General features: G+C 41.4%; 1 protein-coding gene across 1 annotated transcript in view; it reads right to left on the reverse strand.

Annotated features, from left to right (window-relative positions):
• The window catches only part of LOC101741996 (unconventional myosin ID), a 57,426-nt gene that overhangs the window by 14,096 nt on the left and 29,639 nt on the right, over positions 1-13,691 (reverse strand). The window contains exons 2-3 of the mRNA XM_038012323.2: positions 7,030-7,210; positions 332-453 (exon numbers count right to left, since the gene is read on the reverse strand). Coding sequence (XP_037868251.1) covers positions 332-453; positions 7,030-7,210 — 303 coding nt within the window. The remainder of the gene's footprint in view (positions 1-331; positions 454-7,029; positions 7,211-13,691) is intronic.

The raw sequence follows: 13,691 nt of genomic DNA on the forward strand, positions 1-13,691 counted from the left end.
ATATTTTTTTTATTGCTTCGATGGGTGGACGAGCTCACGGCCCACCTGGTGTTAAGGGTTTAGTGGAGCCCATAGACATCTACAACGTAAATGCCGCCACCCACCTTGAGACATGAGTTCTAAGTCTCAGTTCTTGTAGTACGACGGCTGCCCCGCCCTTCGAACCGAAACGCATAACTGCTTCACGGCAGAAATAGGCAGGGTGATGGTACCTACCCGTGGCGGACTCCCAAGACCACCAGTAAATAATGACTCCATTAGTCTTTTTCGAACCATATCGACTTTCTCCAGTGGCCTTACTTCTTACACCGCCACCACCTACGGCCCACACCTGTCAATATATTCCCTGTGTACTTGTGTTGTGTTCGCAGCGATGTACTTCATTATGAATTTAGATGCCTCAGTTTTGCCTGCACCTGATTCACCCGATATAAGGACGCACGTGTCCCTGCCCTGGAATAAAAGGAGCATTGTGTTAATAGACTAATGTTTGAAGGCAATCTAGTAACTGGTCATGCGCGTGTCTTCCAAAGCAAAATAGTGTAGTATGGAAACTTTGTCAGGGTTTTCTAAAGGGTTTTTCGAGCATGAACGAAAACTAATTATTGCAATAATAAGCATTGAAACCAATCAACTTAGTCACTGTGGTATATTAACCGGTAAAGGTAGATGAGTCATTACCAATCATGTATTTTAGACTACAGCGAAGGAACCTTCGAACTCTTGTGTCAAGGTCAGCGGCAACTATTTTTTGTCGTTAATTACGGAACTTATGCCTACGGAGAGAAGAATGACAAATGTCGGTATTACCAGTTAGATCTCAAATAATTATTTTAAGCATTTCTATGAGTTTAAGTGTACAATACTAAACACAAATCGATCCAAAGTCCCTTTTAGACCTAGAGTTTCCAAGCGATCTATGTGAATGGGATTATTGACTCTTATACATTATGTCTCATGGTTGGGGAAAGCATTCACGGTAAAAAAAGTTTTTTTTAGGCAGACGAGCATAAGGCCTGATCGTGAGCGGTTACCGTCGCCCATGGACTTCAGCAAGGCCAGGGGCAGAGGCAAGCCGCTGCCTATAAATTATTACCTGGCTAGTTAAATATAAAATCCTATCACTAACAACTTTGACCAACACGCGATTTCAAATCATCTGTCGCACACATTATGTTAATCGCCATAATGTACTCGCGTCTATTAGTTCAATCGATCAGATAATTTATTCAAAACGGGAAACGTGTTGGCTCGGAAGGTTTTTTTTTTGCAAAATCTATGCATTTTATTGGATGCAAAAAAAAAACTCCGGAAGCATAAAGCACGTTCGCTTTTAAATTTTACACTACATTAACTCGGTATGGCATTAAAATCTCAATTAAACTGTTCAAAATCATATAGATTGCTTATCATTTGCAGTCGTCGTGGACTGAAGGATAAGACGACCGGTGCATTCGTGTAGAGCGATGCATCGGTGTTCGAATCCTGCAGGCGGGTACCAATTTTTCTAATGAAATACGTACTCAACAAATATTCGCGATCGACTTCCACGGTGAAAGAATAACGTCGTGTAATAAAAATCAAACCCGCAACATTATAATTTGCGTAATTACTGGTGCTAAGACCTCTTGTGAGTCCGCACGGATAGGAGTCCACCGCGCCTATTTCTGCCGTGAAGCAGTAATGCGTTTCGGTTTGAAGGGCGGGGCAGCCGTCTTACTATAAGAACTGAGACTTAGGACTGATATCTCAAGATGCGTGGCGCTTTTACGTCGTAGATGTCTATGTACTCCAGTAACCACTTAACACCAGGTGGGCTGTGAGTCGTCCACCCAACTAAGCAATAAAAAAATTCAGAAAGTTTAAGCTCTTTGTATGTTACTGGCAGTAGGGCATCTTGTGAGTCTACCGGGGTAGGTATCATCACCCTGCCCATTTCAGCTATGGAGCAGTAATACATTCTTCATTCAGTTTGAATGGTTGTACAGCAATTTATCGTACAATTCAGACATCAACCTCATGTCTTAAAATGAATGGTGGCATTTACGTAGTCCTATCCACACAATATATACCACATGTCATCACACTTTTAAAGGTGATAACATGATCATACAAGCTCAAACGCGAATCCCTAAGGTCTTCATGTAGATTAAAAATATCTACATGTATGTGTGAACATCATGTTTTATCAGTCTAAGGCCGGCCATATCAAATAATGAGTCGTAAAGAAGGGCCAGTCATGGAACTTGAGTCAAACCAAACCTCCACTCATTCAGCACGTGCTTTAGCTTCCCCACAGATAATAAGGTTGACTGGAAAAACAGAAACGTGAACACATAATAAGTCTGTGCGCCTGTACAACAAAATCCGACAAGATGTTCAGAACCTACATATCTTATACCTTTAAACAAGCAATTCTTGTATATATATATATATATCGGCGCGATGGATGATTCACGCATTTAAAAGAATCACTTTTAGTTACATAAGTCAAATAATCAATCAAGAAAACATCTTTTAACTGTTTAGAATCAATTGTGATGTAATGACACTCATTGTAATTTAAAAACAACACGTGATTTATAATCACCAGGTGTTATTTCATTACTTAACCTAAAAAACTCATACACGTGTTGATTTGCAAAAATCACTATAAATACCGGCCGCTCTGCCGACGACGATTCATTCGTGTTCGAGCCGTAGCACAGTACGGATCTCTCCGGAAAGTTGTTACGCTTGTAGCGAAATATAAACAGTGTTCGTGAAGTTTTCGTTCAAAAGCCCGACATGAGTTATCATCATGAAAGTAATAACTGTGACGTCAGCAATTTAAAAAGTGTGACGTCAGCAATGCTGACGTCACACTTTTTAAAAACAATACGGAGGTTAATGTTCCGTCATCAGAAGTGGGATCACATGCTGCCTCCGCTCAGCAACAACCTGAAGCTACATCACAAATAGAACCACACCATGGATTAAATACTACAGGCAATGCTGGGAGTTCCTTGGAACAGGAACAGGAACAGCCACAATCAGCATTGCTTAACGCACCGATGAGCAGCGTACCGCCACAATTCATCATGCAGATGATGCATGTGATGCAGCAAATGTCGGAACGCTTAAGTACACCAGCAGAAACTAAGATACGTATAAATGATATTTACCTACCATCATTTGACCCCGATACTAGTGTGGGAGTACGTGAGTGGTGTCAACATATCGACAAAGCCATTGAGACTTATCGACTCAACGACTTTGACATACGCATGAAAGTTGGCAGCCTCCTAAAGGGAAGAGCGAAGATGTGGGTTGACGATTGGATGGTCACTGCAGCTTCGTGGGCTGAGCTGCGCAACAATCTTATCACGACATTCGAGCCAGAAAATCGCTATTCTCGAGACATAGCTCGATTTAGAGAACATATGTACGACTCTTCAAAGGACATCTCGGAGTTCTTGTCACGAGCTTGGGTCTTGTGGAGGAGGATCACCAAAGACAAACTATCTAATGAAGATGCAGTTGAAGCAGTTATTGGTTGCGTGAATGACGAGAGACTTAGGATCGAGCTACTGAACACGAGAGCCACAACAGTCCCAGAATTGATATCTGTTGCATCATCAGTAAGAGCCATGAAGCGTTTTCACGAGGGCTCAAATAAGCTGAGTACAAATAAGCGTCCCCGTTTTTCGAATTCTACTTCATCAAATTTATCCTGCCATATCTGTAAAAGAACTAATCACACCACCAACGAATGCTACTACAAAATGGTTACCGAATCAAAGCCCGAACAAAGAAACAAAACAACAACTGAGACAACGAAGGAAGTAACCTCCTACCAGAACAATAAAACAACAATCTGTTCATTCTGCAAAATACCAGGACACAGTTTTGAAACATGCTTCAAACGTGAACGAGCATTGACATCAAACGTAAATTACTTTGCTGGATTAAAACTATCTCCGATTCAGGTGAACTTTGGATCAAAGAGTTTTCAGTTTGATAGTGGCGCAGAATGCTCACTTATGCGGGAATCCGTAGCAGCTCAAATACCCGGAAAAAGACTACAAACGGCAGACTACTTGAAAGGAATTGGACAATTTCCTGTACTTTCAATAGCTACACTGGTAACGGTAGGTGTTATCGATAACATCAACGTTGAATTACAGTTTCACATAGTGGCAGATTACGAGATGACTACAGATATTTTAGTGGGTATGAACTTGATAAACAATACGAACCTAGCTATGACGATCACTTCGGGCGGAACGAGGCTAGCACGTCAGCCACATGTTAATCAAGTTCAGTGTATAAATCCAATTTTCGATAAACTGGATTGTGATCTCACAAATGAAGATATCGCAAAATTACGCACCCTTCTAAACAAATATCAGCACCTGTTTATCAGAGGGTATCCAACAACTCGTGTCAAGACAGGTGAACTGGAAATCCGCCTGAAGAATCCAAACAAATATGTAGAACGAAGACCTTACAGGCTCAGTCCAATCGAACGAGAAAGGGTGCGAGCCATTGTGAAAGAGTTGATGGAGCATGGCATTGTACGCGAAAGCAAGTCCCCATACTCCAGTCCCATCATCTTGGTGAAGAAGAAGAATGGTGACGATCGCATGTGCGTGGATTTCAGAGAACTTAACTCTAATACCTTACGGGACCATTACCCGCTGCCACTAATTTCAGACCAAATTGACCAATTGGCCAAGGGGCAATTCTTTACAACCTTTGACATGGCCGCAGGGTTTCACCAAATACCTATTGCAGAATCATCAATTGAAAAGACAGCCTTTGTCACACCGGATGGGCTGTATGAATATACGACTATGCCATTTGGATTGAGTAATGCATGTTCAGTCTATCAACGATGCATCAACAGAGCTCGGAGCTCTTTAATAGGGAATGCAGCTCAAGTCTACGTCGATGACGTATTAAGCAGATGTGAAAATATCGCAGAAGGGCTGTCAAACATAGAACGTATTCTAATAGCACTACAAGATGCGGGCTTTTCCATTAATGCTGATAAATGCAGTTTTTTTAAGCGTTCAATCGAATATTTGGGTAACGTAGTATCCAATGGACAAGTCTGGCCAAGCCCACGGAAAATAGATGCTCTGGTAAAATCGCCTGTACCAACAACACCCAGACAAGTAAGACAATTTTGTGGATTGGCTGGATACTTTAGAAAATTTATAGCAGACTTCTTACGCATAATGATACCACTATACGAGTTGACCAAATCAGGGGCTAAATGGGAGTGGGACGAGCGCCATGAGAAAGCAAGAGAGCATGTCATTCAGTGCTTAACATCAACTCCAGTACTAACACTATTCCAGGAGGAAGCACCTATTCAATTGTACACAGATGCAAGTAGTTTGGGATTCGGAGCAGTACTGGTACAAGTAATTGCCGGACGACAACATGCAGTTGCCTTTATGAGCATGAGAAATACTGAAACAGAAAGTCGCTATCACTCTTATGAATTAGAGACCTTGGCAGTAGTCCGAGCAATAAAACACTTCCGGCAGTATCTTTATGGACGTAAGTTTACAGTTATCACAGACTGTAATGCACTAAAAGCATCCAAACACAAAAAGGACTTACTCCCTAGAATCCACCGTTGGTGGGCATTTCTACAAAACTATAATTTTGAGGTTGAATACCGCAAGGGTCAACAGCTTCAACACGCAGACTACTTCAGTAGGAACCCAGTCGAACTCACAGTGAATATAATGACCAGAGATCTAGACTGGCTGAAAATTGAACAGCGACGTGATGAAACACTACGAGCTATAATGGATGGTATGAGTAATAACAATCCAAGCAACGGCTATATGCTAGAAAACAATGTCCTCAAGCGTATCGTACAAGATCCAACCTTCGGACACCGATACTGCACAGTGGTACCCAGGTCCTTTCAGTGGAGTTTAATAAACTCCTTCCACACCGCACTGAAACACCCTGGCTGGGAAAAGACGTTGCAGAAAATTAAGGACAGCCACTGGTTTGACAACATGAGCACGAAGGTACGAAAATTTGTTGACAATTGCGTGGTCTGCAGGACATCGAAAGGAGCATCTGGTGCGGTACAAGCTCAAATGCACCCGATTCAGAAATCGTCTGCTGCGTTTCAAGTAATACACATGGATATAACAGGCAAGATGGGAACATCCAACGACCAACCGTATGTGATTATCACCATAGATGCTTTTACAAAATACGTGCTATTCTATTATGCAACTAACAAAAATCCACCCAGCACATTAGCTGCCCTAAAGCGTACGGTTCATCTATTCGGTACTCCTGTCCAAATAATAGTCGACGGTGGAAGAGAGTTCCTCGGTGAATTCAAGACCTACTGCGATAGGGTAGGTATTGACATTCATGCTATAGCACCAGGAGTCAGCCGAGCAAATGGACAAGTAGAACGCGTCGTAGCTACACTAAAAAATACTCTTACTATGATCAACAATTATGAAACAGAAGAGTGGCACACAACGATTGCAGAACTTCAGCTAGCAATAAATTGCACTCCGCATCGTGTGACAGGCGTGGCTCCACTTACATTACTCACTCAGCGAAAGCATTGTGTTCCTCCAGAGCTACTCAATTTAGTAAATATTGACGAGCAGACTATTGATATTGAAGCACTCGCTAACCATGTTCAACACAAGATGTCACAAAATGCAGAACAGGACAGGCAACGTTTCAATTCAAAAAAAGCTAGGATCCATCATTTCCAGCGTGGTGATTATGTGCTCATAAAAAATAATCCTCGTAATCAAACTTCGTTGGACCTCAAATTCAGCGAGCCATATGAGATAACAAGAATCCTGGACAACGACCGCTATTTAGTAAAAAAGGTGGTTGGTTCAGGGCGTTCAAGAAAAGTAGCTCATCATCAACTCCGTCGGGCACCGCAACCTGGAGACCAGATAGCCGTATCGGCGGAAGAAGACGACCCTCCAGCATCAGCCGATGAACCTATATTTTTTATTTGATTTGATTTGATCTGTTTACCTGCTGCCGTAACACCCTCTGGCAAGCATCAGCAACGGCATAAACATGTGGTGGAACCTCGAACATCTCCCGGCCCCGGTACTGAGCCATATGCTGGGGCCCATAGATGTCAAGGGTCTTGTAAGGGTTCACAGACACGAGAACCTCGCCGATGTATGTGTAGATTTTATTGTGTTGAAACCTGAGGGGCAGAAAAAATCTTATTTTAATTATGAGCTGAGCGTAGCCAGACGTACAAACGTTATTATGTATTAAATTTCGATAAAATCAGTTATACTGATCAATTCAATAAATAGCTATTACTCTAAAGTTTTAAGAGGTCCTTTGCTAGTCACTTTAATAAATAACTGTCACGTCTTACGTACTAAATAGCTGTTAAGTTTTAGGAGGTCATTTGAAGAATGACGTGCCATAGCACTCGGGAAAATGCGAGGAGAGTTCACGCGAGAACTAAATTATAATTATGTTGCGAAAAGTGTACATGTATGCATGCATGTTACAGGCAACTGCTTGACTCTGCCCCTGGCATTGCTGATGTCCATGGGCGATTTTTTTTTTTTTTTTTATTGCCTTTGTAGGCAGACGAGCATACGGCCCACCTGATGGTAAGTGGTCACCGTCGCTCATGGACGTCAGCAATGCCAGGGGCAGAGCTAAGCCGCTGCCTACCATAAAGTACTCTCCGCAAGCCTCGTTTGAAGAAGGACATGTCATAGCGCTCGGAAAACACCGTGGAGGGGAGTTCATTCCAAAGCCGGATGGTACGTGGCAAAAAAGATCTTTGGAAACGCACTGTCGATGAACGCAGCGGTTCCAGATAATATGGATGAACTCTGCTCCGATGGCGGGAGGTGCGATGATAAAAAGGAGATGAGGGAATCATCTCGAATAATTCCTCAGAGCATTCCCCATGGACCATGCGGTAGAAGTGCCCTATGCCAGACCCTGTCGAAGGCCTTCGCGATATCAAGGCTCACAGCGAGAGCCTCGCCCTTGCTTTCCAAGGCTTCAGCCCATTTATGTGTGAGGTATACAAGAAGATCGCCAGCTGAGCGACCATGACGGAAACCGTACTGCCGGTCACTGATCAGCTGGCGATCCTCAAGATACTTAAGAAGTTGGATGTTTATGATTCGCTCCATCACCTTGGAAAGCAAGGAAGTTATCGCGATAGGTCTGTAATTCGAGGGGTCCGACCGGTCACCCTTTTTGGGGATAGGGTGGACATGAGCAGTCTTCCATGAAGACGGAACCCTGTTGGTATTGTACGAGAGGCGATATAGACGCGTTAGCGCGGGTGTCAACTCAGGGGCGCATGTTTTTAGAACCACTGCGGGGATGGTAACCAGTCACCATCAGGTGGGCCGTATGGTCGTCTGGCTACAGGGGCAATAAAAAAATGCAGCGGTCTCAGTTAGAGATGTACATATATAGTGGATGGGATTATCTTGAACAACACATAATATGTACTACAATATAACTTTAATTTTCTTTTTAATACGCTTTTATTTTTTTATTAGTTTATTGGTTAGTTTTCAGATACACTTTTTGGTTTTCTTTTTCTTTTTTTTTTTTTGTTTTAATACATATACTGTTGGTTAAATATTTAAGAAAAAAAAATCTGTATCTTATGACTTTTAACTCTATCTACTTTACGGATATTATGCTTCACATCTAGTATGTTGATTTTAATATTACACTTGTCTATTAACGATTTAAGTTGAATATATTAATGTAGATTTTGACTAATTGTCAAAATGAATAAAACATTAGGGCTAACACCAAGGAACATATAAAGCACAGAGAGACCCAATATTCTCTATCAAATACCCGTTACATAGAGCGGGTGTCAAATAATAAACCTTCGCTCTCAATTCGTCACGCTACATTCCGAGCTATTGAAGGCAATGTCTCGGCTCATTAGTTGAACGATAAGAAACAAATCTATTATTACACGTGGATTATTTATCTAAACTATGTTATTGTTTTTGTTACTTGATATTGAGCTCTCGTCTTCATCTACCTACACCAAAAAATTGGTAAAGTTAGAATTTAAATGCAAGAAATCAACATAAAGCAAACAATTTTTCATTTAGATTATATTTTTATATATTTTATTTATATTATATATTATATTTTTATATATATATTTTTTTTCTTATACATATATTATTATATTATACTTGAGACCTTAGAATTTATATCTCCAGGTGGGTGGCGCATTTACGTTGTAAATGTCCATGGGCTCCGGTAACCACTTAAAACCAGGTGGGCTGTGAGCTCGTCCACCTATCTAGGAAATAAAAAATAAAAAAAACTGTCTGTGTTTGTCGCTAAGCAATCATGTGTTCCGATTTTAAGGGTGGGCCAATCGTTATACAATACTATTTAGAGTAAGACGTCATGTCTCAAGGTGGACAGTGCGCTTTTTCACCAAAGAACGTGCTAAAACATACCAAATCGCTTAAAACTTCGTCAAGAAAAGAAAGACCCCTTGATTTTCAAAACATCCATCACAATCGTAAACTATGGCAATATTTTTATGGCCCGTAGGATCGCGTGTCGATTCGTAAGTCTCATCGGGTTATGAGCTCAATGACCCTTGGGCGAACGCTACCTTGGCTCCTCGGAGAATCATAACAAATAATTACCGTAACCGTATATTCAGTCCCTGTGTAGAACACTAAGCTTTGTGGAAATTTCGAATATATGGACTTTTTAAAACCATGCTTTTTAGAAAACTGTAGATAAATTACCTTTTTTTTCCTACCTAACTGAGAGCCTTGAGAGGCTATTTCAGCGTAACCTTAACTAGTAGGTGAGCTCACGGAGCTCAAACCTGACGACGTTGCTAACACGAACCCTAGCAGGAGCCGTACTTCGCAGAATCTACCACCGGATAGGAAACGCGACCCACTGAGAAGATCCGGCGAGAAAGTCGGTGGGCTGTGTCTGAGGGTTAATTTACTCGTCGAGCCCTTCGTCGCAAGCGACGGGTTCGACGAGAACGAGGACCGGTGCTTAAGGTACCTAGAAGCACCGTTAGTAGACCGGGAGGATCCGAAATGACGTGTTTGGAGCGACGTCGACTGCTTTCCATACTGTCCGCAGGTTCGGGAATGTAGTTACCGGCGGCCACGATGAGAGGGTTCTCGTGTCGTGCCGCTTTATCGAAGTGGTTATTTTTGCTATTTTCGCAGACTGCACACGTTTCAGCGGACAAAGACGCTGTGGACTATTTTGTATTAACATTTGTAAGAGGGCCCAGGAAACACTGCAGAGAGAAGTTCATTCCAGGGATGGATCGGTTACGTGGCAAAAGCTATGTAAATAGAAACGCACTACGGCTGACCACAGTTCTACTAGGGCTACCTGATGATAAAACGTACCTAGATTGCATATTCGTGGGTCCCTAACTCATTTAACGTAGAAAAGAAGTCACACATCGTTCCAAAGTTATGATTAGATACCACATCAATGAATTGATGGCAGTTAAAATGAGATCTGTAGCTTTCTCGCCAGAACAGGAGTTGTACATCCAAATAATAATCAGAACAATGATATACCTATCATAAGGTATATATCCGATTTAAAGTCGGTCGCAAATTTTATTCGCGGCGCAGGCGGGTACGTACCAATTTTACTAATGAAATACGTACTTAACAAATGTTCACGATTGACTTCCACGGTGAAGGAATAACATCGTGTAATAAAAAACAAACCCGCAAAATTATAATTTGCGTAATAACTGGTGGTAGGAACTCTTGTGAGTCCGCACGGGTAGGTACCACCACCCTTCCTATTTCTGCCGTGAAGCAGTAATGCGTTTCAGAACTTAGAACTTATATCTCAATGTGGGTGGCGCATTTACGTTATAGATGTCTATGGGCTCCAGTAACCACTTAACACCAGGTGGGCTGTGAGCTCGTCTACCCAACTAAGCAATAAATAAAAACCGAAATATAATAATTGTTTTATAACAATTAGCATATAACTTTCGCAGCTATCTAGAATAAAAAAAGAAAAGTGTGTGTGTCCGCTCCGACGCACGACTGGAGTTTACTGGATATAAAAAATTAAACGAAACAATACGAGAAATAGTTCTATATTACGACAACACGATACACTACAGATTATTAACAAATTAACGAGACACAAAACAAACGACTAACAAATATATGAAAATACAATAATGAGAGAAACGCGCGATCAGTACGAGGCTTTGTGGCGGACTGCCGGCGCAGCAGCCCGGCGTCACCTGCGATAACGCGGCCGCGCGTTGGCTCCTGATTGGCGCGCGCACGCATCTCGCAATCAGGAGCCAATCAGGCGCATAACGCATTTCGTGTGACATGCTAGTACGATTTTGGTCCCCATAATTTTCATACCCCGGGCCTATATATGTAAATCGATTCTAAAGGAGTAAACTCCAAATATGCACACTATTATTTAACAGGTCCTTACCACTTCCTCTATCTACCGGCTACGCAAAAAAATAAACGGTGTGTAAAGAAACAGTTTTTTGGAGTTTACTCCTTTAGAATCGATTTACATATATAGGCCCGGGGTATGAAAATTATGGGGACCAAAATCGTACTAGCATGTCACACGAAATGCGTTATGCGCCTGATTGGCTCCTGATTGCGTGATGCGTGCGCGCGCCAATCAGGAGCCAACGCGCGGCCGCGTTATCGCAGGTGACGCCGGGCTGCTGCGCCGGCAGTCCGCCACAAAGCCTCGTACTGATCGCGCGTTTCTCTCATTATTGTATTTTCATATATTTGTTAGTCGTTTGTTTTGTGTCTCGTTAATTTGTTAATAATCTGTAGTGTATCGTGTTGTCGTAATATAGAACTATTTCTCGTATTGTTTCGTTTAATTTTTTATATCCAGTAAACTCCAGTCGTGCGTCGGAGCGGACACACACACTTTTTTTTATCTCTCATTGCTCTCTGTGTTTGAAGATAATAAACATTTTCGTTTATAGTTCGTTCAACTTTTCACACGATCAAGGTCAGAACTGTGCAATGCCAGGCTTTAAGCATTCCGCTGCTGCTGCTGTTTTAACTGAATGTTTTATGCTTTTTATCATCATAATATTTTTTCTGTTAGAGGAAGTCTGAAAGTGGCACCTGTGACAGAGAAGCTGAGGAGTGCGTGTTTGGGATGGTATGGACATGTGATGAGTCGAAATAAAAATGAGGTTGGTAAGAGAGTGTTAACTATGAATGTGGAAGGATATAGAGGAAGAGGTAGAGCTAAGAAGAAATGGATGGATTGTGTGAAAGACGATATGGGTAAGAGGGGAGTGAGCGAAGAAATGGTATATGATAGAAGAGTATGGAAGGAGAAAACATGTTGCGCCGACCCTAGGTTTGGGAGAAGGGCAGGATAATGATGATGATCATCATAATATTTTTTTTTTTTAAACTATTACTTATTTTTCATTTTTTAGTCAAATTTCAATTTTTCCATTATTTTTTTTTAATATTGAATTTTCATCGGTCCTTAATGAGTATGCAAAATTTCGAGTTAACCCGACGTTTTGAGGGGGTCAAAATCATGTCAAAATTCCGTTACATACATACTAATATACACACGTCTGTTTGAAGCTAACAAAAGCTTATTATAAACCGGATGAGGGTAAAAAGGAGAGGGTAAAAATACGTCTTGTGACTTTTACGAGACATGTCACAAACAAATTTCGCGACAAGACACATTTTCACCATTTATCTAGTAAAAATTCTTAAAAACTAAAAATTTTGATATCCGTAACAATATTCTTTATTTTTTCATTGCTCTTGTACACATATGAGCATACGATCCACATAATGGTGAATTATCGTAGCTCACGGACGTCAGCAAAGCCAGGAAAACAATCAAACCACTGCCTACTGTTGTATTCATTCGTAAATATAATACTAACAAAAACATTCCGAACGAAAATTTACGCAACTTTTTTGCATCATCAAAACAAGTCCATGGCGGCCGGTCAGACGCGGCATTACGTCACCCCGTCAAGAGAACACAGCCTGCTTCTAGTTCAAGATTAAAAGCATCCGAGGTCAACCTAACTGGTCTGCATCTGGTTATAAACCTTTGAATTTAAATTAGATATTCTGTTATGTTGTTAATTAATTTGTAAATCATTTACGAAGACCACGAATAATAGTATGGGAATGTCAATTAAGAAACGGCTACGCGACTTAGAACCACCTTAGGCTGGTCTCCACTACATCCATCGTCTACTTCTATACTGATTTGCCTGTCACTTCCTATATTATTGGAAACACGCTGGACCTGTGTATTTTTTTGCCCTTGTAGGCTGACGAGCATACGACTCACCTGATGGTGAGTGGTTACCGTCGCCCATAGACTTCAGTAATGCCAGGGGCAGAGCCAAGCCGCTGCCTACCGTTATCGCAGACCCTAATATCAAATTCTTTTGAACGATGGCATTCGATTGCATACAATAGACAATTGACTATCGCTCGGGGATTGCGTGACTCAAGTCAACACTGGAAAAAGCTACACCGATGATAATAATAATATTAATAATAATATGACTCATCTGTAGCGTCATGCCTATTTGTCGTAACGCAATGCATATTTTCAACGTTCCACTATCTAGCAGTGAAGTAATAGATTACATTGGATTACTT

This window comes from Bombyx mori, chromosome 8 (genome assembly GCF_030269925.1).
Source record: "Bombyx mori chromosome 8, ASM3026992v2".
In the NCBI taxonomy this organism is placed as follows: domain Eukaryota; kingdom Metazoa; phylum Arthropoda; class Insecta; order Lepidoptera; family Bombycidae; genus Bombyx; species Bombyx mori.